The 25,460-nt window shown below is 43.3% G+C and overlaps 1 protein-coding gene across 5 annotated transcripts in view; it reads left to right on the forward strand.

The window, feature by feature from the left end:
• Positions 1-3,045: 3,045 nt before the first annotated feature.
• Positions 3,046-25,460, forward strand: part of AKAP7 (A-kinase anchoring protein 7) — a 145,440-nt gene continuing 123,025 nt past the window's right edge. For 3 of the 5 annotated variants that reach the window (XM_032800792.2, XM_032800791.2, XM_032800793.2), the window contains exons 1-4: positions 3,050-3,422; positions 16,213-16,365; positions 16,775-16,914; positions 23,657-23,793. In XM_032800792.2, coding sequence (XP_032656683.1) covers positions 3,158-3,422; positions 16,213-16,365; positions 16,775-16,914; positions 23,657-23,793 — 695 coding nt within the window. In that variant the 5' untranslated portion in view covers positions 3,050-3,157. Of the gene's footprint in view, positions 3,423-16,212; positions 16,366-16,774; positions 16,915-23,656; positions 23,794-25,460 lie in introns of all 5 variants that reach the window. The other 2 variants (XM_032800788.2, XM_032800797.2) reach the window with 2 other exon arrangements.

A 25,460-nucleotide genomic window follows, 5' to 3' on the forward strand; every position in this document is an offset into this window, starting at 1 on the left:
CCTAGACCATCCCTGACAGGTGTTTGTCCAACCTGTTTTTAAAATTCTCCAGTGACTGGGACTCCACAGCCTCCTTTGGAAACCTATTCCAGAGTTTAACTACCCTTATAGTTAAAGTTTGTCCCTAATATTTAACCTAAAACTCCCTTGCTGCAGATTAAGCCCATTGTCCTACCTTCAATGGACATGGAGAAAATGGGTCAAGGCCCTCTTTATAACAGCCCTCCTCAGTCCTCTTTTCTCAAGAGTAAACATGCTTAGTTTTTTTTAACCTTTCCTCATAGGTCAGGTATTCTAAACTTTTTATGATTTTGATTACTTTCCTCTGGAATCTCTTCCATTTGTCCAGATCTTTCCTAAAGCGTGGTGCACAGAGTTGGACAGAGTACTCCAACTGAGGCCTCAACAGCACTGAGTAGAGTGGGACAATTACCTCCCGGGTCTTATATACAACATCTGTTAATATACCCCAGAATATTAGCCTTTTTTTGCAACTGCATCACATTAATGTTGACTCAATTTGTGATCAACTGTAACTTCCATATTCTTTTCAGCAATACTACCACCTAGACAGTGACATACTCATTTTGTAGTGCTGTATTTGATTTTTTCCTTTCTAAGTGAAGTACTTTGCACTTGTCTTTCCTGAATTTCATTTTGTTGAATCCAGACCAATTTGACAAGGTCATTTTGAATTCAAAATCTTGTTCTCCAAAGTGCTTGCAACCCCTCCCAGCTTAGTGTCACCCATGAATTTTGTGAGCATGCTCTCCATTCCATTATTCAAATCATTAATGAAAATGTTGACTAGTAAGGGGGTCCAGTACTGACCCTGCAGGGTCCCTCCTGGCCTTGGAATCTATTAAATATCTTTGAATATATGATAAATTCATGCTAATCAGCTGCTAATTAAATATTCTCTCCAATAAGTAAATATACTTCCATCAGAAGCAGTTTCTTGTTTTTTTTTTTGCATTGGTTCATTAAGTAGCATTACTTCCCTAGCATTACTAACTTTCCTAGTTGTCATATTAACTTTAAATTATTTTTGTAACAGGCTTTTTCCCCTCTCCCTTCTATTTTCCAGTTTCTGAAAGTTTGTGATCAAAGTTTTTTCATTTCTTTCCCTAGTAAGCAATTTATTACTATCCAGAGTGTCAGGTTTGCTTTGTTCTTCATTGCATCAGAAAAAAACCCCACATCTGTGTCCATCTTTGTTCTTACTTTTTTGTGACAATTTAACCCATACTTTCACTCTGTGGGAGTTAACTGGGTAGGCTTTTCTCCATCAGAATCGCCCCTTTCTGAGGTTAAGCTGGGCTTATTTTAATATCAGAGGGGAAGCTGTGTTAGTCTGTATCCATAAAATGACTATTTTAATGAAGTCTGTGCTACCAAAACCTTAAGAAAGAGCTTCCTGCAGTCTAAATTTAAAATGGTAATGAAAATACAAAGGCTGTCTTGCTTTATCCAAGCCTGTGGCTAGTATCCATGAAAGGCATATCTGCACTGTAAAAACAAAACAATCCACACACACCCTGCAACAGCAAGTTTCAGAGCCTGTGTCAACTGACTTGGGTGCACTACAAGGCTAAAAATAGCAGTATAGACGTTCCTGTTGGAGCTGGAGTCCACTTCCTTCCCTGCAGGACTTAGTTTGAAACCCAGACACAATTCCTAGAGGGCAGCTGTAAGATCCAATATTAGTTAACTTTAATATGTATAGTGTGCTTCTACAACTACTATGAAACACATTAAATGTCCACTTGTCTAGTTGCTGCACTCTAAGTAGTACATTTATGCTCTAGAAAATTTAGCTTAAGCATCAAATAGCCATTGTACAAACGGAAATTTTCATAATGTGCGAGGCGACAAGTTTGTTAAGTTCACAGCAAACACACAGAGAAACTAAACAAAAAATAAACACGCTTGCTGGAAGGTTGCAACATAACCCTTTATTTATGGATGGAAGGGTAGCCAGGCCAAACCTCTGTGAGGGGACCTGCCACCCTATGCACCCAGAGCAGGAATTTGAACCAGCCCTGTGGCACAGGAGCCAGCCACTGAAGTATGATCCCTGCCAGCGCTCACCCCCTTCCGGGCCAGTACTCCAGACCCCGCCACATGGAACTCGGTGGTCTCACGGGCACTGGCCGCCCCCTGAACGCCACATGGCAGAGGCAGCAGCCTAGGTCACATTGCGCTGGTGGTGCCCACATGCCAGGAGCTGGCGGCCCCTGCACCTCAAGGCCTGGCGCCAGGGCTGGCGCTTCCACTTAGGTGACTTAGGCAGTCGCCTAGGGCACCAGGATTTGGGAGGGCGGCAGGTGGCTCCAGTGGACCTCCCGCAGGCGTTCCTGCGGAGGGTCCGCTGGTCCCGTGGCTCCGGTGGAGCATCTGCAGGCACGCCTGCAGCAGGTCCACCAAAGCCGCGGGACCACACGACCGTCCGCAGGAACGCCTGCAGGAGCTCCACCAGAGCTGTGGGACCTGCGAGCCAGCCCTTCCCCTAAGGCGCCAAAAACCCTGGCACCGCTCCTGCCTCGCACTAAGTGGCCCCCAGCGGCCACAACTAGAGACAGGACCCCGCCCCTTTCCCTGGCGGGATCAGCCCTGCCCCAGCACGCAAGCCAGAGGCTACATCTAGACTACCCGCCATATCGGCAGGTTACAATCAATTGCTCGGGGATCGATATATCGCATCTCATGGAGACGCGATATATTGATCCCCGGGCACAGTTATATCGATTCCGGAACTCCACCAACCCCAATGGAGTTCCGGAATCGACAGGGGGAGCCACGGACATCGATCCCGCGCGGTGGGGACGGGTGAGTATTCTGATCTTAGATATTCGACTTCAGCTACGTTATTCACGTGGCTGAAGTTACGTGTCTAAGATCGATTTCACCCCGTAGCGTAGACCAGCCCAGAGCCAGGCGCCTACTTCTTCGAACAAGCAAGCACCGATCCCAGCGTGCACCGCACGGGCAATGCTCTCGGCGCCTCGAAGCACTGCACGCTGGGAGTTGTAGTCCTCGGGAGCCGCAGTCCCTCCTCTCACCCAAGCTCTCGGCCTGGAGTCACCTTTCGCTCCCCTCGCCCCGGGGCGCGGTGACTAAGTTTGGCCCCTGCTCCTTCCCCCCGCCCCGCCCGGTCATGCGAAGGCTGCTATCGACTCTCCGACTCCATCACGCCCGGCTATTCGCGGCGGCAGCCGAGCTCCCCGCCCCGGGACATAGGGCACCACCGCCTGGCTGGGGGGAGCGGCGGGCAACGGCGGCCGCCTGGGCGCTGGGCTTGGGCCGCTCCATGGCGCAGTGCGGGGACGTCGCAGCGCCCCCACCCACCCCGGAGGAGGCGCAGAGGTCGGGGGCAGCCGCCGGGCACCCTCCCCCCAGAGCCGGCGAGTCCCTGGAACACGGTGAGAAGGCGGCCGGGCGGCCCGGGCCTCAGAGCCCCCCGGGAGGATGGGTCCCGCGCGCAGCCAGGCTCTGCCTCCCCGGCGCGGTCTCGTCCCAGCTCTGGCCCCTGCGCCGCTGCAAGCCTGGCCCGCCGAGTCCAGACACCAGGCGGCCCCCTGCGGCCCGCCACCAGCCGCGCCTCTAACATCGCTTGTGCCCGCTGGTGCTATACGGCGTGTGTGTCCCGCCCCGCCGCGCTGCTGTGCTGGCCCCTGGTGCCGCCCTGCTCTCCCCGCCTAACAGGCCTGTAGTGTGGGCGCAGCCTGAAACCTCGTTTACGCCTCCACTCTTCCCTTCCCTCGGTGCAGAGGGAAAAGTCCCGTTGCCCGAGCTGTACTGTTGATAGCACATACAGACACCGTCCCCATGCTCGGCACTGTAGTAATAGTCTCCACTCCGAGGAGCTCACACTGGAAATAGGCAAGAGCCAAAGAAAGTTTTAGCCTTCTGTTTGCAGATAGGGAACTGACGAGATTTAAGTGATGTGAGGTCATTCCAGCAGGCGATTGCAGAGCAATGAGTGAGCCCACCTCCCCTGAGTCCCATTTCAGAGCCATAAACACAACACCATCCTCCCTGTAAAGCCAGAGATAGGATGGATGTTGATCTGCATGTTGCACTCTCCTTCCTCTCTTTGAAGGTAGGAAGAGACTATGGTTGCGTAGACGGTATAAGTACATTCCTGTTTTTGTAGTCAGTGTATGACTCATTTAACTGAATACAAAAGACAGGGTTATGTCCCTGTAGCAGCTTTTACTATCCAGTTGTGTGTGATGATTTAGGTGCATCAACACCTACCAACTCAGGCAGCCAGAGTGTCAGAGCAGTCTAGGAAAATTTGAGCAGGTATCCCCTCCTATAGTATCTTAGCAAAGAAAAGGGTGTGCAGAGGACTTTGCACAGAGTGGCAGCATCAACATGGGACAATGAACTTTGGTATAGTCTTACCCGCAGGCAACTGAGAGGAAGGAAGATCATCTGTACCAGTTATACAGAGTCATAGCTAGCGTCCTGACTACACTGCAAAAGTAGTGTTACCAGCTAGTTGCAGGACAACAATGCAGACCCTACGCTTATCTTATAGATTCATAGACTCTAGGACTGGAAGGGACCTCGAGAGGTCATCGAGTCCAGTCCCGTGCCCTCATGGCAGGACCAAATAATGTCTAGACCATCCCTGATAGACATTTATCTAACCTACTCTTAAATATTTCCAGAGATGGAGATTCCACAACCTCCCTAGGCAATTTATTCCAGTGTTTTAACTACCCTGACAGGAACTTTTTCCTAATGTTCAACCTAAATCTCCCTTGCTGCAGTTTAAGCCCATTGCTTCTTGTTCTATCATTAGAGGCTAAGGTGAACAAGTTTTCTCCCTCCTCCTGATGACATCCTTTTAGATACCTGAAAACTGCTATCATGTCCCCTCTCAGTCTTCTCTTTTCCAAACTAAACAAACCCAATTCTTTCAGCCTTCCTTCATAGGTCATGTTCTCTAGACCTTTAATCATTCTTGTTGCTCTTCTCTGGACCCTCTCCAATTTCTCCACATCTTTCTTGAAATGTAGTGCCCAGAACTGGACACAATACTCCAGTTGAGGCCTAACCAGCGCAGAGTAGAGCGGAAGAATGATTTCTCGTGTCATGTTTACAACACACCTTTGGCCAAGGCAAAATACTCCTAGCTTTTGCAGTTTAACAGTAATGTTAATAGTGTGTGGACAGTAACCATAGTTAGAGACAATCATATCTAATTGTAAATGGTTAAACTCTTACGTATAGTTTTAACATACACTGCCATCCTCCTTTTCCCTTGAAAGGGACAAGTTAAACACTGTGGGCTAGATCTACAAAAGCATTGAGATCCTCAAAATCCTTGCTCAGCTGCCACCAAACACTGGGCATCCAAAGTCCTTAGGTACTGAAATTTCCACTGGTAAAGTCTCAAAAGGCAGCTACAAATCTGCCAGTGAGCATGCATGCAAGTGCCTCAGTCCTAACACCTGGGCACCTAGCTCATGCCTAAGCCCTGGCAGAATCCTCAAACTAGGTGTTCCCTTGCCTATCTTGCCTTGGTGCCCAGTCTGGTAGGCAGCTTTTGAGAACACCAACCAGATCAGGCCCAGCATGAAACACCGCTGGAGGAAGTGGTGCAACCCTTCCCCCCAAGAGACCATAATTCAATTCCCGCTTCTGCCTGAAGTTGAGCAGCCACTTGAGCTTTGTTCTCTCCCCTCCTCCCAGGACTGTGCCCAACCCACTGGACTATGGGGTATTTTGGGTCTTGCCTTGAAAGGGAAGGGAAGAGGAACGCAGTCAGATATAGTTAAATAGATAAGAGCTATCCCCCTCTCCTTATATTCCTTTTGTTAACCACAAAGTGCCTTTTAGATGATTGGAGGAATCAGAACTCTTAACTCTTGCCCATTTTAAATTCAGATATGCTTCTTTCCCCTACTGAAAGATGCTCTCCTTTTTATAGTAGAAAATTTGGATGAGACATGCTGGTTATGAATAGGTTATAAAAAAGCTGATTTGTTCTTAAGAAGGTAGTTCCATTTACATCCCTAACTTTGGCCTATCATAATCAGACTTCATTTGAGAGGTAAAATGAGACTGAGAGAATTGCAGCCTATTTAAAGGAATGCCAGTGGCACTGGAACATTTTTAATAGGGGTGCTGAAAGCCAGCCCTCTTACACCCTGTCTGTACCCCCCTTCCCAGAGCTGGGGTGGGATCAGGGCCATGTCTTGCAGGGGACTCAGACAGGGGTCAGGGGGCCCAGGCTGTGGTCACAGCTCAGGTTGAGCGTGGGGCTGGCAGCCTGGACCCTCAGACACAGGGCTGGCAGCTGCATGCAGGGCCAGAAGTGGAGGTGCGGGGTCAGCAGCTGTGTGGGGGGCCAGAAGTGGAGGCGTGGGGCCAGCAGCCAGGACCCTCAGGCATGGGACTGGTGGCTATGTGGGGGGCTAGAAGTGGAGATGTGAGGCCGGGCTGTGTGCGGGGCCAGAAGCAGAGGCGCAGGGCCAGCGAATGGGACCCCCGGGCATGGGACCAAGATCCAGCTGCAGCACCGCCCCGCACCCCTAGTTCCTGCGCCTATGAGGAATACTATCACACACAAATAGTTATATATACACACACCCACATAAAAGTTATCAAAGTAGTAATAGCCATCGGTTTCACCATCTCCTGAACTATGAATGGTCTGTGAATGGACTACTATTTTACTGATACTTCTCCAGCAGAAGTTTCATTCTGGTAACTGAGAGAGAGTCAAGAAATACAGCATCCATTTGAGTGAATAAAAATGAAGGCGTATTGCAGTTTCATATTAAAAATATAAAGTTCTGGCTAAGGTAACTAAAGTGAATTTTTAAAAAACCCTGAACTTCTAACAGCCTTTGATCGTCAAGCTATTCATTCATATTGCATTCTCTAGTAGATAAATATCAGACAAGCAAGATGTCGGTTTAAACCATTGTTAAATTTACGACTTTTTAAAACAAAGTAGACAGCTTTTTCTCTTTCATTAGATTTAGTGTTTAAATATATATTTTCTTTGAGTAATGACCAACTCATTTCAGTGACTGAAAAAGGAGGGAGTTGTTTACTTGGAACTCATCCTGTAGGATTTAGGCACACTCTTGGTGCTTGCCAATTTAGGCCAATTGCACATCCATCACTCAGTGACTGAAAGAGGGACATTGTCAAGACTAGTTGTTCCTCTGCTCTTCTCATCTGTTATTGTAAGCAGGCAGAATTTTTCAGAGTGGCATTTGTTTTTCAATACACTGCTTTCTTAGCAGACTGAGAAAAGGGAGGAAGTAACATACTGTACAAATGCCAACATACTGCATATTGGCCCCAGTTCTCCAACTGACTCAATGTGGACAGATCCGTGTATTTACATGGAGCCTCACAAATCAGTGGGGCTTGTCATAGGCATCGCTTGCAGGCTTAGGATCTAAGAAACCGAAATTAAGTTATCTTCTGGATGCCTAACTGGAAATGTGGACTTCTATAAAGGATTGACTTTTAAAGGATTTGAGTGAGTGGAAGGATTCTTAGAGTCAGACTAAATATAAGCCTGTATACCTTGACAGTGGCTTTCATCTGTAACATGTGGTTGTTATTGCTATTTATACATGAGTAAGATTCTCTGATCATCTAGTATCTCACATATAGGGTTTACAAATGAAAAGCTGAGGAAAACAAGGCAATAAAAAGGATTATAAAAAGCAAGAACACATATTACTTTTTCTAGTTAGTTACAGTTTTTGATTATACATCTGTAAATGAGAAATCTGATGCAGGAACCTTATGCAACATGCTTTACTATAAAGTAAGAATAAAACATCTAGTTGATTCTAGTATGACAATGGAGTCTAGTCCAAACATGTTCTTAGTTTGTGAAGGATAGGGAGAAAAAAAAGAGACATGCATACACCCACCCAGTTCCTAGAGCCAATAACAATACACCAGCCGCACAGATGGTCCTTAAAGGAATTCCTTTAGCTTACACTATTGCAAATTAAATACAATTGTTGGTCTTGATTGGCCTCTGAACCGTACCACAGTCTATGTTAAATAATAATAAATGTAATACTGTTCAAACAATGCTCACAGAAAAACTTTTGTATCTCTGCTTCTTAGTGTCCATTAAGCGAGCAGGCAACCCACCTAAATACCTTATTTCTTTTGAGAGAGAGGAGGTGGGTGAGGTAATCTTTTATTGGACAACTGTCTGTTGGTGAGAAGGACAAGCTTTTATGCTTACCCAGGACTCTCCTTCAGGTCTTTTTCTTTTTAGTCATTTAGGGCATGGCTACACTTGCGAGTTAGAGCACATTAAAGCAGCCCAGTGCGCTCTAACTCATGATGTGTCCACACTGGCAAGGCATCTAGAGTGCTCTGACTCTGCAGCTAGAGTGCTCCTGGTACTCCACCTCGGTGAGTGGAATAACGTTTGATGTGCCCTGCTGGACACCCTGGTCTGTTAATGTGCTCTGATCGGCCTCCAGTAGTGTCCCACAATGCCTGTTCTAGCCACTCTGGTCATCAGTTTGAACTCTACTGCCTTGTCCTCAGGTGACCAACTGTAAATTCTCTGGGAATTTTGAAAATCCCCTTCCTGTTTGCTCAGCCAGGCATGGAGTGCTCTCAGCGAATCTTTCCAGGTGACCATGCCTTTGCACGCCAGGCAATCCCCAGTATAGAGCAATGGTGAAGTGCTGGACCTCATCAGTATTTGGGGGGAGGAAGCTGTCCAGTCCCAACCGCACTCCAGCCATAGGAATTACAATACTTTCAGGCAGATATCAAGGGACATGAGGAAAGGGGCTATGACCGGGACGCTCTGCAGTGCAGGGTTAAAGTGGAGGAGCTGCAGAATGTCTACCGCAAAGCCCACGAGTCAAAAAGCCGCTCCCGTGCTGTTCCTGCTGTTTTTACAAAGAGCTGGATGCGATACTTGGGGCTACCCCACGTCCATTCCGAGTACCACCATGGACACTTCCGAGCCCAGTCTAACGAGGCAGGAGGAGGAGCAAAGCGGGAGGCAGTGTGCTCAGGTGGAGGAAGGCACCCCAGAATCCCTAGGTGCCTACAGCAAGGAGCTGTTCTCAAGCCAGGAGGAAGGTAGCCAGTCGTGGTGGCCGGTGGTTGGGGAAGGACAAACACCAGAGGAGCTTCCCAGTAAGCGGCTTTTATTTTGGGAAGGAAGTTACTCAGTGCAGGCTCTCGGGGTGAGGAGGGTTAGGACTGCATGCATGCCTAGATGATGTGCTCTCTCACATCGCGGTAATCTGCCTCAATGATCTCTTCAAGGTCTCATCCAGAACTTGGGCAATACACTTGTGCAGGTTTCATGGGAGAGCCACTGTGGTCCTTGTTCCAGTCAGGCTAACATGTCCATGCCATTGCGCCGTGAGGGGCGGAGGGACCATTGCTGCACACAGGCAAGCTGCATACGGGCCAGGGTGGAAGCCACATTGTAGTAGAAGACCCTCCTTTGCTTCCCAGGTCACCCTCAGCAGCGAGATATCTTCCAGGACGAACTCCTGTGGAAAATGTGGGGACAGTGTTCAGTATAGGGGCCTCCTGCAGCTGTTGGCTCTCCCCAAGGCACAGAAACCCAGAGGACAGTGCAGCCATGAAAGAATCTGCCCCCCCTTGACCCTGTGCTTACCATTTTAGGGCTCCCAGGGGTTGTGTGTGTTCGCTTTGGGACGGGCAAATTATACTGTTGTGTAGACTGTGCTTGCCCTCCTTAAGTACAGGGGAATTATTGCTCTGTCTGGTGTGAACAATGCTGCCTCTGTTAAGTGTTGCATTTTGCCTTTACAGATGCAACTCTGAGATCTCAGCTGTCCATGTTATCACTGGCTGAGAAGTTGCAAAGAATCAGGAAGAGGCCACGTAGAAGCAAAGAGGACATGCTGCATGAAGTCATGCAGCACTCCCTTAATGAAAACCAAAAAGTGCAGGAGTGGCGGGAGAGTGACAGGAGGTTCCGCCAGCAGAATGTTGATTGCTGGCACCAAAGCACAGAGCGGCTGATAAGCATTATGGAGTGCCAAGCATACTCGATCCTGGCGCTCATAGCCATGGAGGCAGAGCACTAGCACCCCCGACCCCCTCCCCTGCAGCCCTTGTCCCAAAACTCTTTCCCTTGTGCCCCCATGTCACTGCCAACCCACTTCCCCCAACATCTGGTTTCTTACCACCACCAGCTGCCTCCAACACCTGTGGCTTCACCACCCAGCCCTGAAAACTACATCCCTTACCCACTGCACTCAACCCCCATCACCATGCAGTATAGCCATCCTGAAGTGCAGCACTCATTGCACAGCACTCCAAACAGGAAGGCTGAGTATGATAACAGGATATATGCAAATCTGTGATTGTACCATTCCCCACCCCACCCCCTTGCCCTTTCTGTTTCCTAAACAAATGTGTTTCTTTTCAATAAATGGATTTTCGTTTGCTTTGAAAACATTCTTTATTATTGCATAAAACAAAAGATACCTTAGCCCAGGAAAGCAACAGGCACTGCAAGTCAGCATATCATACGTAGCAAACACAGATTACTACTCACATTGGAACCACTGCACTTCACTCCTGTGCAGGGCACCAGACATTACTGGTGGCTTTCAGCCTCAGATTGTTTTCTCAAGGCATCTCTAATCCTTGCAGCCCCGCACTGGGCCCCTCTAATAGCCCTGCTCTCTGGCTGTTCAAAATCAGCCTCTAGGTGTTGAACCTCCGAGTTCCATGCCACTAATGTTATGGAGGGTACAGCACACGGATCGGCCAAGTCCAGCTTCCCATACAGAGAGCACCAGCGGCCCTTTAAACAGCCCAAAGCACACTTCACAGTCATTCTGCACCGGCTCAGTCTGTTGTTGAACTGCTCCTTGCTGCTGTCAAGGCTCCTTGTGTACGGTTTCATAAGCCATGGCATTAAAGGGTAAGGAGGGTCTCCAAGGATCACAATGGACCTTTCGACTTCCCCTACGGTGATCTTCTGATCTGGGAAAAAAGTCTCGGTTTGCAGCTTCCTGAACAGGCCAGTGTTCTGAAAGATGCGTGCGTCATGCACCTTTCCGGGCCAGCCGGTGTTAATGTCAATGAAACGCCCACAGTAATCCGCAAGCACCTGGAGAACCATAGAGAAGTACCCTTCCAATTAACGTACTCAGAGGCTAGATGGGCTGGTGCCAGAATAGGAATATGCGTCCCATCTATCGCCATTCCAAAGTTAGGGAAATCCGATTGTGCAAAGGCAGCCACAATGTCATGCACATTACCCAGAGTCACGGTTCTTCTGAGTAGGATGTGATTAATGGCCCTGCAAACTTGCATCAACATGATTCCAACAGTTGACTTCCCCCACTCCAAACTGGTTAGCGACTGATTGGTAGCTGTCTGGAGTTGCCAGCTTCCAGACTGCAATAGTCATCCGCTTCTCCACCGTCAGGGCAGCTCTCAATCTCGTCTCCTTGTGCCTCAGGGTGGGGGCGAGCTCCTCACACAGTCCCATGAAAATGGCTTTTTTCATGCGAAAGTTCTGCAGCCACTGCTCGTCATCCCATACTTCCATGATGATGTGATCCCACCAGTCAGTGCTTGTTTCCCAAGCCCAAAAGCACCGTTCCACGGTGGTGAGCATGTTCGTGAATGCAACAAGCAATCCCATGTCATATGTGTTACTCGAGTTGATATCGTCAGAGTTCTCGCTATCACTTTGGATCTTAAGGAATAACTTGACTGCTAAATGTGATGTGCTGGTGAGACTCATCAGCATATTCCTCAGCAGTTCAGGCTCCATTCCCACAGACTAAAAGGGAAGACAGAGCACACAGTACAATAAACGTTGAAAGATGGCACCAATTGTGGACGGAAGCAGAGGGATTGCTGGGATGCGAAGTGATGCATCAAGAGGCGTTGGGAAAGGACCCAGAATGCCCCACCCGCTCCCTTACCACAAGCCACAGCACCAGAATGGGAAGAGGAGCTCTGTGGGATAGCTGCCCACAATGCACTGCTCCCAGTGCCGCTGCAAGTGCTGCAAATGTGGACACACCAGTGTGCCTGCAACTGTCAGTGTGGACAGACTGCAGTGCTTTCCCTACTGTGCTCTACAAAGGCTGGTTTAACTCAAAGCACTGTACATTTGCAAGTGTAGCCATGCTCTTAATAATCAGTTCAGTAACTCGAACAGCTCCTGGGGAGCCTCAGTACTCAGATCACAATTTACCTTGTGATTTTCCCCTCTCCCCCTTTATGCTGAAGCCAATTAGTACTTAATCAGGTGTCTTATCTTCCCGAGCACTAGGCATGAGGTATTCAAGAAACAGTCTACAGGGTCCTAATAACGCAGATCAGGTTTGTTACACTACATTTGTCAAATCAGTGGTTGCTTTGCATGCCACAAGAACATAATGTGGATGTTTACTACTAAGTTTTCCCCTGGGGTTAGATTTGGACTATCTGCATTAGTTACCAGTGGAGCTTTGAAAATGTGCTTGTCTGTGGTAATTAGGTGTCCTGTGATAAACTGCATTTCTGACATAAGTTTATTTTCCAGTACACTAACACCATTGTAATGTGGAGTTTTCCTGGAAGAATACTGCTGGATGCTTGCTTTTGTGCAGTTGTTGAGAGATGCAAAAGGACGTTTCAGCTTTACATTTTTTAGAAGATATAATTGGATATGCATAATGTCAGAATAAAATGAAAGAGTCTGAAGCAAACATAGGAAAAAATGACTTGTGGATACATTAATGTTGCATAATTAGTAAGTTTAGAAAAATTATTTTGTATGAATCATTGGTTAGGATGACCCTTTCATTATTGTGTTGGCTTGATATCCTGCCAGTTGTATTTCACAAGAAATTTAGAAACTGAACTTAGCTCTCTTCAATGAAAAACAAAGTCTATTGAGTGGAGATAAGTGAATTGTGATTTATGCTGGCTCCCTATCTACAGCTTTCAAAACTCTTAGGCCACGTCTAGACTACACGCCGTATTGGCGCGTTAAAATCGATTGCTCGGGGATCGATATATCCCGTCTAATCTAGACGGGATATATCGATCCCTGAGCGCGCTTATATCGATTCCGGAACTCCACCCAACCCCAACGGAGTTCCGGAATTGACATGGCGAGCCGCGGACATCGATCCCGCGCGGTAAGGACGGGTGAGTAAATCGATTTTAGATATTCGACTTCAGCTACGTTATTCACGTAGCTGAAATTGCGTATCTAAAATCGATTTTACCCCGTAGTGTAGACCAGCCCTTAGTAGATGCAAACGCTGTAGTGATTGACAATTTTTAGGAAATTTTAAATTGTCCTGTTGCTTATTAATTATATTTCAATGATCTGTTAACTTCAAAGAGCCTTGCCATAGCTCATGTATTTCATGTGATACTTACACATTTTCAAAGTTTGTCGCGTTTCTGCACAAATAGTAAAATGTAAGCCATTTTAGAAAGAGATCCTTTCCCCACAGAATATTTAATAGAGGAAGGTGCAATACAAGACACCCTGGGTTCTAATTCTAGCACTTCTACTGATTATTCTTAATACTTCTGTGCAGTTCCCAATTTTTATTAACCCAGGCCTCTGACCTCTACCTTAGGTGAGACAATCATTTATCCACTTTACAGATAAAAGAGGTTTGATAAGGCACTGTGGGCAATGCTAATACAACAGTCCCAAGTTTCACACATCTCGTTATGCTGCCTTTCAGATTGTAATTATGTGTTTGTCTGCCCATGCTCATGCAGTGTGGATCTTTATCCCTCTTTAGCAACCAGACCAGAGAAGTTTATGAGTCTGTTACTGCCTTCTTGCTTATGTACACTGATCTTTAGCCCAAATGATAGAGGCTCAGGTTTTTAGAATCAGTGATCCCAGGTTTAGTCACTGCATGTTACTCAAACAGGGGAGTCATTACGCTGTCTTTAACCAATAGACTCATAGAGCCAGGAATAGAAGCCTCATGACCAGCATACAATTGCTAGTTCACAGTTATGTAACCCAGTTATTAAAAACATGTTTTGTCTCTCTCTGGGATGCTCCCCACAGATGATAACAGCACATCTCATGTAGTTATTCCTGTAGTGAAAGTGGTAGACGTCTGTGGTGTCTGTCTGAGGGCTATGGGTTCAGTTCTGGTTTATGACCCAGGTAGTAAAAAATATAAGCAAGTTAGTGTGCAAATCCATTGAAGTGAAGTTGGATATTTGTTTTATTGTATTTTTAGTCCTTGTATTTCGGTTAATAGGTGTTTTCCCTTTAAGAACAGGGTAGGGGCACATATTATGGCATTTTTTGAAAAAAATGGAGCAATGTCTGGGAGATGTTGGGTGTGGGTGCAGAGAGTGGAAGATCCTGCCTGCAATATTGCTAACCATTAGTATTAGAAAATAATGAGTGTAACCCCTCAAATCTTGAGATTGGCTAAAAATCAGGACATTTTAAAAAAAGTAATATATTTTGAGAATTCTTTTTATTTGCCTTCTAGTTTAAGCCTTTAGGATAACCCTGGAAATTTGGCGCAGGTGTTTCTCAGCAACCTCTATAACAATGAAGTCTATAAACTTGCTTGTTTAAAAATGAAAGCTGAGATCCTCATGTAATCACTTGACTCCAGAAGCTGGAGCTTTAAGAAAAACAATTATAAGATTCTTGATAAAATCAGAAGAGCTGGCAACACCATGCCTATGTAAGTTCCAAAAAGGTAAGAATTTGATTTTAAAAAAATCTTACCTTTCTAGAAGACAAACAACTCTTGCTGAAGATGTAACATTCACCCTTACCAGGGGATTAGATGCCTCATGTCATTGTTAATGATCTTCAGAGGCTTTTTGTCCTGGTAGGTCACAAGTATGACTCCAGCCACTCAGCAGGTATTAAAAATTGTTATTGTCTAATAATGGATGTGTAGTGGTCTCTATGTGAGTTGGGTTTAGTGAGTGTCAGTTCCAGCTCCTGCATCATAAAGTCATCATTACTGTGCTTTGCACTAATTGGCAGACTCAGCATGGGCCCTGGAGACTGACGTAGCCCTCTTATCTCTAGAAATCACCCCAGAGCTGAGCTATGCCGGTAGGGCAATCTTCCTTGTTGCTGCCCTATAGATGAGCAGGGCAGCATACAGTAGAGGTATATGAGCACTAAACCCACACTTTTTTTTATAGCTGGAGTTTTTGTGACTCAGCCTTCCAAGGTATCAGAGTCCCTCCATACAAACATGGCAGTCTTCCCTTCTCTGCCCTGACTGTGCTACTCCTGTGGCTGATAGGGAAACACAGGCCCACCCTCTACTCCAGGTTCCAGCACAGCATCTGTAGCAACAATGGCCTGCTTCCTTCCTCACTATGGTACTCTTGCTCTGGACTCCTTCCTACTTCTCAACTCTACATTCTGGTTTCCCCCATCTCTAGGTCTACCAGCCCAAACACACTCCTCCCATGGAGCAACTTGGCACTGTAACCCCCAAACACACCTCCCCTCTCCCATGGAGTAACTACAGACTATTTCCTGACAGCCCCTTTCTGTTGGGATGTCCCAGCTCCTCCCCCAGCTGGACTTGTTCAGCAATTAGGTCTTAGCAGGCCCTAGCTTTCCTCCAGGTACAGCCTATAGTTTAATTGGCCTAATTTACCCCTTCAGGCCTTGTATGAGCTGGACACTCCCATCAGAGGAGGACATTGTCACCTCAGAATTCCACCTAATGATGGCTTCACAGATGTTACTGCAGCCTTGCAAAGAGGGACCAGGATTAATGGAGAGATACTTAACCTGTTAACCAAGACCAGCTCACATGTTTCTAAACATCATTAACTTTGTCTACACTGGGTACTAAGTAATGTTTAAAAACATGTTAATTTTGACATAGAAATTAAATAACATTTTTGAGCATCACTCATTTTCCCAGTCTACATAAGCCTATAGTGACCCTTTCTGCATCTGCCTGTCTTTCCTTAGGACTGGACAAGATGATATGGAACCAGCATATGTGGCTAAATGGACTGATACACTCCTTTACTGCAATGTAGTGTAAGGTCAGGATTGAGGTCCAACTTTGATTAAGCACATTTACTGATATTTTGAAGCAGGAAAAGAATGGCAACAAATGGGAGAGAGCAATTTGTCTTACTGATAGAGTAATATATACTATATATATTGTCTCAAATTAGAAATCTAAGACTAAATGTGTTATTTTAAATATATTCCAGATGGGCTGGAAAATGTGCAGGAAAAAAAAATCATTCGAAAGAAAAAGAAAAGAACAAAAATAAGAACAGGGTCACAAACTCCTCCTGACTCTATGGATTATTTGATGGCAGAAATACCATTTGCCAGTACAGATACTGGAGATGAATTTGGCAGTAAGTATATTAAAAAAAAACAACTGGTTTAAACATAGGTAGGTCAAAAATTTAGGCTATTATCTGCTAGTTGTCCCAGGCAGGCAGACCTCGCCACCCAAACAAAACCATGTGAACTAGCTTGCAGAGTCAGGGCTATATAGTCACCGTTATTAGACTCAATTCTGCAAACACTTAAGCATATTAGAAACTTACCATCCCATTGTCTAAAATAAGACTCTTCTACTTACAACTTCTCTAATCCTATGTATTATTTTTGAAAACTTAGAAAGAATGGGATATAGTGCCTTTTACCTTTATGTTGCTGGCTCAAGACCAACTCATGTTGGTGTAGTATTTCTTGTGTATATTTTTTTATTAATCTGTATGTACAAAATAAATGTTTTGCCTTCTCCCTCTCTTCCCCTAGCTACTAATACGTTTGAAATATGTTTTAAAAAGAGGAGAAAAAGAACGACTAGAAGTAAGACTGAAGATGACGATCAAACAAAGAAGAAAAAGCAAGATCAGCCAAACTATTTCATCTCTCTTCCAATTACAAACCCAAAGGTGGTGGTATTCTCTATTCTCTTTTTCTATGGGCAAAATTACTTAGGAGTAAATAAGGCAAGCAATATTTAGCCTAAAGGGACAGTTCTCAAACTATTGGGCAGGCCTTCCATGGGAGGTGTAGGAGTGTGTCAAGGGAGGTGTGAGATGTATTCTTTTTAAGAGCTCTGGCTGTCAGCACCAGCGCTTAGGGCTTATGCAGAAGGGCTGTGCACACCCGGGAGGCAGATAAAGGGGACAGCTGAAGCCCTGCCACCTTGGCTTGAACTCTCTTCCCCAGCAATCCCTCACCTCTCCTACCCTGTCTCCTGCCATTCACTCATTGGAAGGCAGCCCAGGCTCAGGCTCTGCTCTCCTCGCTCCTCCCCACCCCTGCAATCCCTCACCTGGAGGCAGCAGAGCTCTGGCTGTCAGCCCTAGGGTGCAGCAGCAGTGCAGAACTAAGGGTGGCAGTGGGGTGCTAAGTCTTCTGTGAAAAGTGTTATTGACAAATATCACTTTTCACAGTGCCACCCTTACTTTGTTGCTGCTGGCATGGCACTGCCTTCAGAGCTGGGCAGTGAGCCAGAGCTCTCTGCTCTGTCTTCAGAGCTGGGTGGTAGTATATGGACTTCAAGGTGAGAGGGCAGGGCATAAATAACTACTGACACAAAGAAGGGAGGCTCGATCAAATAAGTTTGGGAACCACTGGCCTAAAGTATGACAAATTATTTTATATTATTCTTTAAGGAACAGTGTCATATTAAGAATCACACTGAAACTGTTTTACTAACCATTATTACAAATAACAATGGATTACTCTATCTGAAAGATAGTAGAGAACATTTTTTCTCTTGTTATCCAGTTTGTTAGATTTGTGGATTTGACAGCATTTCATGTGTAATCAGTTTTAACGTTTCCATCTGTATACTCAGGTTGTTTGTGAAAGTCATTCAACAGCAAAAGGGGAGAGGAACACTTCAAAAAATAGGAAAATGTAAATAGTAAATCCACAAAATTGTAGGAGGACTGAGGACGGGTGTAGAGTATATGAAACTATCTTAACTCATTTTATGAAGTTGAGTAGATTTCATTTAGACTGTTTTCCTTTAATAACATGGAATTTGTCCAATTTGCTGTATAATTCATGGTGAACAAATCACCTCCATCCAAAAACTGTAAACCTGTTACGTAAAGGACATATTTCTGGGTGATTATTGTCTAAAAAGAGGCATTTATAGGCATACTATGTGATTTTTGCATATACCTACTATCATCTCACTAATACTTCAGTTCTAGTAGCAATGTTCATTTTTGGTTCTGATTCTGCAACTGACTGCACAGATAGACCCTCTGACCCATGCAGAGCCTCACTAAGTCAGCGGGACTCCATCCTTGTGGAACCACGTGCAGGATCAGGGCCAATGTGTCAAATATCATTAGGGGACCACAGCTACTTAAATAATTATTTTATCCTGAAATTTGCTATTAAAAATAATTATTTACTGTTTACTCTAGATTTGGTGGAATATTAAGTCTGATTTGCCCTGAGTAGAATAGCAGCTTCCCCAATAAGGGAGTGTGTGTGATTTGATTTTTAATGTGGATAGATTTTAGTTAAAAATAGACTGATACACTATGTCAGACAAACTCCAGCTACAGTCTAGTGCTCCCAATCCTGCAAACACTTATATATGCTTAAATTTATGTTCATCAGTATTCCCATTGATTTGGACTACTCATGTGAGTAAAGTTACATGCATGCATGTGTGTTTGCAGGACTGAGACCTAAGAAATACTGATTAGTTCTCTTCCTCCCCCAAAAAGGGTCTTTCAGTGATTTCTTCCATCCACAAGACAGTGTGTTGTGATAACTGACCTTCTGGAGAAGAACTGGACAATTCTGTTACTGCTAAGAACTCTGGGACAAGCAATGATGGTTAAAGTTGAAAATCTAAATCCATCCTAGTTCACATATACAGGCTTGAGAGTCAATTAGGCAGTTATTAGTTTCCCATGTCTCTAAGAAGCATGTTGATGCATATTCTTAACAAAATTGAGAGATTATTGGAGTTTCATGCAGTGCAAGTGGTTTCAAGATATACATTAGGATCTTTAAGAACATGTATCTCATGGTTGTTTATAATGTTGTTGTAGCTGTGTTGGTCCCAGGATATTAGAGAGATAAGGTGGGTGAGATAGGGATAAAAGATATGACCTCATCCACCTTGTCTCTCTTTCTCATGGTTAGCATGCATTCTCTTAGTTAAGGTAGTAATAGCTGAGCATGATTCCTTCTCACTAGCTGACATATACACTGAGTTTTGCTAGATATGGATGTTGTGAATACCTGTTGTGGCTTCAGCACGGAAAATAAGAGACGGTGTTAGGTTTAAAAGTGGTGCTGTCAAAACCAGTACTTGAATACAGAGTCTGAATTAGATTTTTAAAAATATTTCCTACCATACACCATCAGATGTGTTTTGAAGCTCAACCAAAGAGTGGAATTGTATCTGTGCTATATACTCACACACAGACCCCTGTATTGAGGAATTCTGAATGATGCCTGAAAATGAATTTTATAAAACCGAACTAAGTTATGAAAACACCCTTTTGATTCAGGAACAGTTTTGCAGTGGGGCATTTTTCAGGAAACATTTAATGAGTTATCCTGCTTGTGACTTAGAGATTTCTCTTGCTATTATTTTAATGGTGTTGTGCATCTTTGGAAGAAAAATATGATGCCCCATTAATTTTAACTTCATACTCTGTTACATTTTACAGAAATAGTTAAATGAAAAATAATAATTGTTTCCATCACTTTTGGTAAATCTACTTGGATGAGGTTAAATTTCAACTGATATGCTGTGTGTCTGAAGATTCTGTTTCTAGGTCCTCAAGATTAGATTTTAATTAAATTGATTATACTTTATGTGTTACAATTCTAAAGGTAATCAGTTTTGTATTAACTTTTTAGCATTATTCTTGCATGCAGCAAACCCAAATTCTTGCATTTTAGAATAATGTTATTTGATACTATTCAGAATTACATATTGAAGTTAATAGTGAGGATGATCATGGGATCAGAACTAGACTCCTTTTAAAAATTTATTTTTAACACTTTATTATCTGGAGAAGGAGGTACGTAGCGAGTTATTGAGATCTGCCCTCAACAATTTATTTACTGAATTAAAACTACCAAGGTTTGTGAAGAAGACTGGAAGAATCTAATTAAATTAAATTGTCAGCAAAATTGGCAGATGAAATTTAATGTAGAAAAGTGAAAGGTAATATACAGTAGGAAAAACCATTTAAACATTTCATATATATTAATGGATTCATCACTAGATAGGAGAGATCTAAAAGGTGTCTTCTTTAGCTTAATTAAAATCTGATCTCTGTATCACACTGCTCAAAAGAGTTAATTTAGATACTTGGCTGTATTAAAACAGAAAAGAATAAACAAAACCTGAAAATGGAAGTCTGCAAATTGGTCGTACATCTACACTTTGATTGTTGCATTTAATTTTGGTTACCTGAATTCAAGCGGGACATGCTAGGGATGGACTTCTCCCAGAGGCTCACAAACATTCTTCTGTGTAACAATATTTAGCCTTTGGAATAGTATAAATTATGTAGTACAGTGGTTCTTAACCTTTCCTGAGTACTGTACCCCTTTCAGGAGTCTGATTTGTCTTGTGTACCCCCAAATTTTACCTCACTTAAAAATGACTGACACAGTCAGACATAAAAATACAAAAGTACCACAGCACGCCATTACTGAAAAATTACTTCCTTTCTCATTTTTACCATATAATTATAAAATAGCTCATATGGAATATAAATATTGTACTTACATTTCTGTGTATAATGTATAGAGCAGTATAAACAAGTCATTGTCCGTATGAAATTTTAGTTTGGACTGACTTCACTAGTGTTTTTTTATGTAGTCTGTTGTAAAATTAGGCAAATATCTAGATGAGCTGATATACCCCCTGGAAGACTTCTGGGTATCTCCAGGGGTACACGTACCCCTGGTTGAGAACCACTAGTGTGGAATGCTGACCCTCATAGCTGCTCTGTCTGTTCTTTCCCATTTCTGACTTTGGAACAGAGGGGCATCTCCATTCTTACTTCCCTGCTCATTCTCTGACAGTAAGGTTAGCTGTGGTTTACCTCTGGACCCAGCTGTGGTCTGCCATCTTTGAAATTGACCTTGTTCACAAATAAACATCTGGGGGTTTGTTTTTGTGTTTGAGCCAAAACAGTCTTGACAATAGCTTCCAAGTTGCATAAGCATATATCTTCTCTATCCTGAAGGGCTTGAATTGTTATAACTGCTCTTGCATTTTTTTTCATTTGCTGTCTCTCAGGAAGGAGTAAATTAAACTATTCACTGTCTTGAAGATTTTCCTGGAAACTATAATCAGAAAAAGCAGCAAAGAATCCTGTGGCACCTTATAGACTAACAGATGTCTGCTAGTGCCACAGGATTCTTTGCTGCTTTTACAGATCCAGACTAACACGGCTACCCCTCTGATACATGACACCATGCAAGGCACTGCATTTAGCCGTATGGAGTGGAAATCCATCAATATATATATACCTGCCCCTGGAAATTTCTACTACATGCATTTGACGAAGTGGGTATTCACCCACGAAAGCTCATGCTCCTAAACGTCTGTTAGTCTATAAGGTGCCACAGGATTCTTTGCTGCTTTTACAGATCCAGACTAACACGGCTACCCCTCTGATATATAATTAGAAACTGAGTAAACTGGTAATTGAAATGATGGACCACTCCAGCTTTATAATATGAACTTTTCCTCATTGGGATAATTGCACTTTTCTCCAGTTTATCTGTGCAGTCAATAAATTGCAATTATCTGGGATCACGTTCATCAGCATTTTGTGTAACTGTGGAGCTACATATTTAATACCTTTTGAGAATTCAGTGAAAGTGTCATTTATTTGTGGGAATGTAAGTGCCAAATTGTGACAGTGGTGAAATACTTATTGCAGTGTAATTTATGATCAGACAGAGGGACATATTTTTTTTCAGATGACATTAGACATTGCCAGACGTTACTAGCTACAGAGAAGCCAAAGCATCTTCCTCTACTAGGCATGTTATTTTTTCCCTTCTTTCTTTGCTATCACTCCCCTTCTGTTCTAATTTGTTACTTACTTATATGGTGCCACAGGAAGTACATGGCACATAAAGACAAGGCTCTCATGTAGCAGAGATGTCTAAGGCCCTGATCATGAACGGTGTTGAACTCTCACAACTCTCATTGTTTTCACAGGGAGAGGGTGTTCAGCATCAAAGTGAGAGACAAAGATTTGCATGTAAAGGGGTTTTCCTTTTTTAATCCAAAAGCAGACTCTTCTGTGTTGAAAATTTGGCATGTGTGCACACACACCCCCACACATGCAGCCACACCCATTTTACACAACTTTATAGATTTCAAAGTCATTTTGAGGTCTTCTAAATTGGTTCTTTTAGGTGATTTGCACCAGGGCTCGCTTGGCTGTAGTGTTTGATAGATGATAATCTGTTTATAATTCACTTAGTTTAGTTCAAGAAATTTTACCAGATACTCAAGATTATAGTAAATCAGCTATGTTTGATTTGATTTTCACTAATAGTATATCTAGGCTTTGTAGCAATTTTTCTAATAACCATGATGTTTATTGTACTTTCATGTGCAGTAAAGACTGTTGGACAAAATTTATCATGCAAGCCTTCCTTTATGTGTAGTTGCGGATAGAAGGAAAACATTGTTAATTTTTTTTTAACAAGCAGATTGACAGTATTTTAATAACAGTATGTATCAATATTCTGTTTAAAGAAACTGCTAAAATATATTTGAAGAATGGGTACAATCTAACTTTTTCCTCAAATAGAAAAATCAGGAGTTGTAACTCAAATAGCCCAACAAATTATTTACTGAATTCTCATCTGTGTGCTACATACAAGATCTTGGAAAAGCTGGCTGTAGTCCCTCATCCCCTACTGCATTACGAGGTTTATCATAGGCTGGTGAAGGAAGTTCTTGCAGAAGCCTCTAATTTAGAATGTTGACAGCACAACACTGGGGATGAGTGGAGAACTTTAAACCAATGGTTCTCAACTAGGGGTACACGTAAGTCTTCCGGGGGAGTACATCAACTCATCTAGATATTTGCCTAGTTTTACACCAGGCTACATAAAAAGCACTAGCAAAGTCAGTACAAACTAAAATTTCATACAATGACGTATTTATACTGCTGTATATACTATACACTAAAATGTAGGTATGATACTTATATTCCAATTTATTATTTTATAATTATATGATAAAAATGAGAAAGTAATTGTTCAGCAATAGTGTGCTGTGTGTGACACTTGTATTTTTACGTCTGATTTTTGTAATCAAGTAGTTTTTAAGTGAGATGAAACTTGGCGGTATGTAAGACAAATCAGACTCCTGAAAGGGGTACTTCCTTAAACTGTTCCAGGAATAATCATGCTTCTGCTGAGGAAAAGCTACTACTGAGCCCTGACTCTGGGATGTCCAGCCATACAATAATAACTCCATTACTTCCTACCCACTTTGAGTTTACTCAGGCAGTTTAACAAAGATGATGATGAAACTTGTGTCTGCTTGCAGAGTTTTTATGCAAACATCAGATGTTAGTAAGTTTTCTTTCTTGCTTGTATTGTGAGATAGAAAAACTATAATGACTAGTTTTGTTTTTGTGTATTTCTTGTCTCTCTTAGATTACAAGAGGTATTCAGGCTGTCCAAGACATAGTAGTACAAAAGGATCACAGGCTTTCCCAAGCAATGGTTCGTTATGGCTCCTTACATGTCACCCTGTTAGTGATGCATTTATCCAGTGAAGAAGAGGTTGGCACGTAAGTGTTTTGCTGTTAGATTTTTAATGTACATAATATATTTCTTTGGTTGCAGAGGAGTTCAGGGAAGAAGACCCCATTTTAAGGTACATGTATAAAGGGTAACAATTCTAAATTTCCTGAGACTGATCATATACCTACACTTGGGAATGTTCAGAATAACATACTTTGGTGTATGTTTAACCCTTTAATTCTGAGTTGAAACTAAAGTGTGCAGTGGGCCCTGTGGGAGATGAAAGGATTTCAGTTCTCTCACCACCTTACAATCCTTTATTTAGGCAGAGTTATCCATCCATGTCCAGTTCTGCAGCTCCTCCTTAGGCCTGATTTTTCATCTCTTTTTCTGCTGTGAGTTAGCATAGGTAGTAGCGCCCCTCTGCTGGCTGACAGATGCTTTTTGTTTTTCCTCTAGGTCAACCGACTTATGTAGTTAGTTGATTTTAGCTGCCTCAATAGAGCATGAGGAGAGAGGTGAAGTCACAGTCTCAGGTAGCTATATATAGGGCTTTAAAGATCAGTATCAACACCTTGAATTATACTTGGAAGCAAATACAAAGCCAGTTTAGTCTGTGAAGTAGCCAGTCTCATTAAGCACTTGGGCTGCATTCTGCAACAGATGAGCTTTGAATTATTTCTGGTGGGAGTCCAATGTAGTTGCACATTATAGTTTCAATCTAGAAGTCACAAAGGCTTTGGGAACTGTGACATAGTCCACATACAAGAAAAACAGTTTAATTTATTTTGCCAAATACTGATGAATAGCCCTCCTGGGATTTCAGGAACAGTTGGGTATCCAACAGTCCCCTTAAATTGCATACCTCCTTGAAGAAGGGTGAGCAAACCTTTCTAACAGTACAGGCAGATGAATATTATACATTAGACTAGGGATCGGCAACCTTTGGCACGTGGCATGCCAGGGTAAGCACCCCAGCAGGCCAAGCCAGTTTGTTTACCTGCCATGTCTGCAGATTCGGCCGATTGTGGCTCCCACTGGCTGCGGTTCGCCACTCCAAGCCAATGGGGCTGCAGGAAGCTGTGCGGGCCGGGGGATGTGCTGGCCGCCGCTTCCATATCCATAGTACTACAGTGTAGTATGATAAAAAACTAAGGTTAAGGTTTTCTTTTAAAGATTGTTTGACTTTACTAAATTTACAAATTAACTATGAAGTAATAAGAATTCATTGACAGAATTAACTGAGAATTTCCAAACTTTACTGTGTGCTAAGTTTGTCAGTATAACATTTTTCAAAGCTGTTTTTATGAGTGGTGCACAATTTAGTAACCTTCATTTACATTTAACTACATTTTTTGTTTGGCAATTGCAGTTAATAAACGTTAGCTGTTTGTTTCCTTGCTTTAGTGAATTTTTGCATTAACCTTAACATTACTACATTACAGTTGCATCTGAATGTGCTTGTTTTTTCTGGTCTTTTTATTTCAATTGTCAAGTGGGTCTCAAGTTTTACTCCAAATTATCTTGAGTTTGACCTAGGTCACTGCAAATAAATCAAGATGCATTAAGAGCAAATGAATCAAATCCTTATTTAATTCTGTGGGAGGAATGCTTTACATGTTCATCTCCCTAAAAAGAGTTCTGTTTAAGCAATAAGACACAACAGACAGTGTTTTTGTTGGCATTGTTAGAAGGCACAAAGTTCAAGGATATA

Source organism: Chelonoidis abingdonii, chromosome 3 (genome assembly GCF_003597395.2).
Source record: "Chelonoidis abingdonii isolate Lonesome George chromosome 3, CheloAbing_2.0, whole genome shotgun sequence".
Taxonomy (NCBI): domain Eukaryota; kingdom Metazoa; phylum Chordata; order Testudines; family Testudinidae; genus Chelonoidis; species Chelonoidis abingdonii.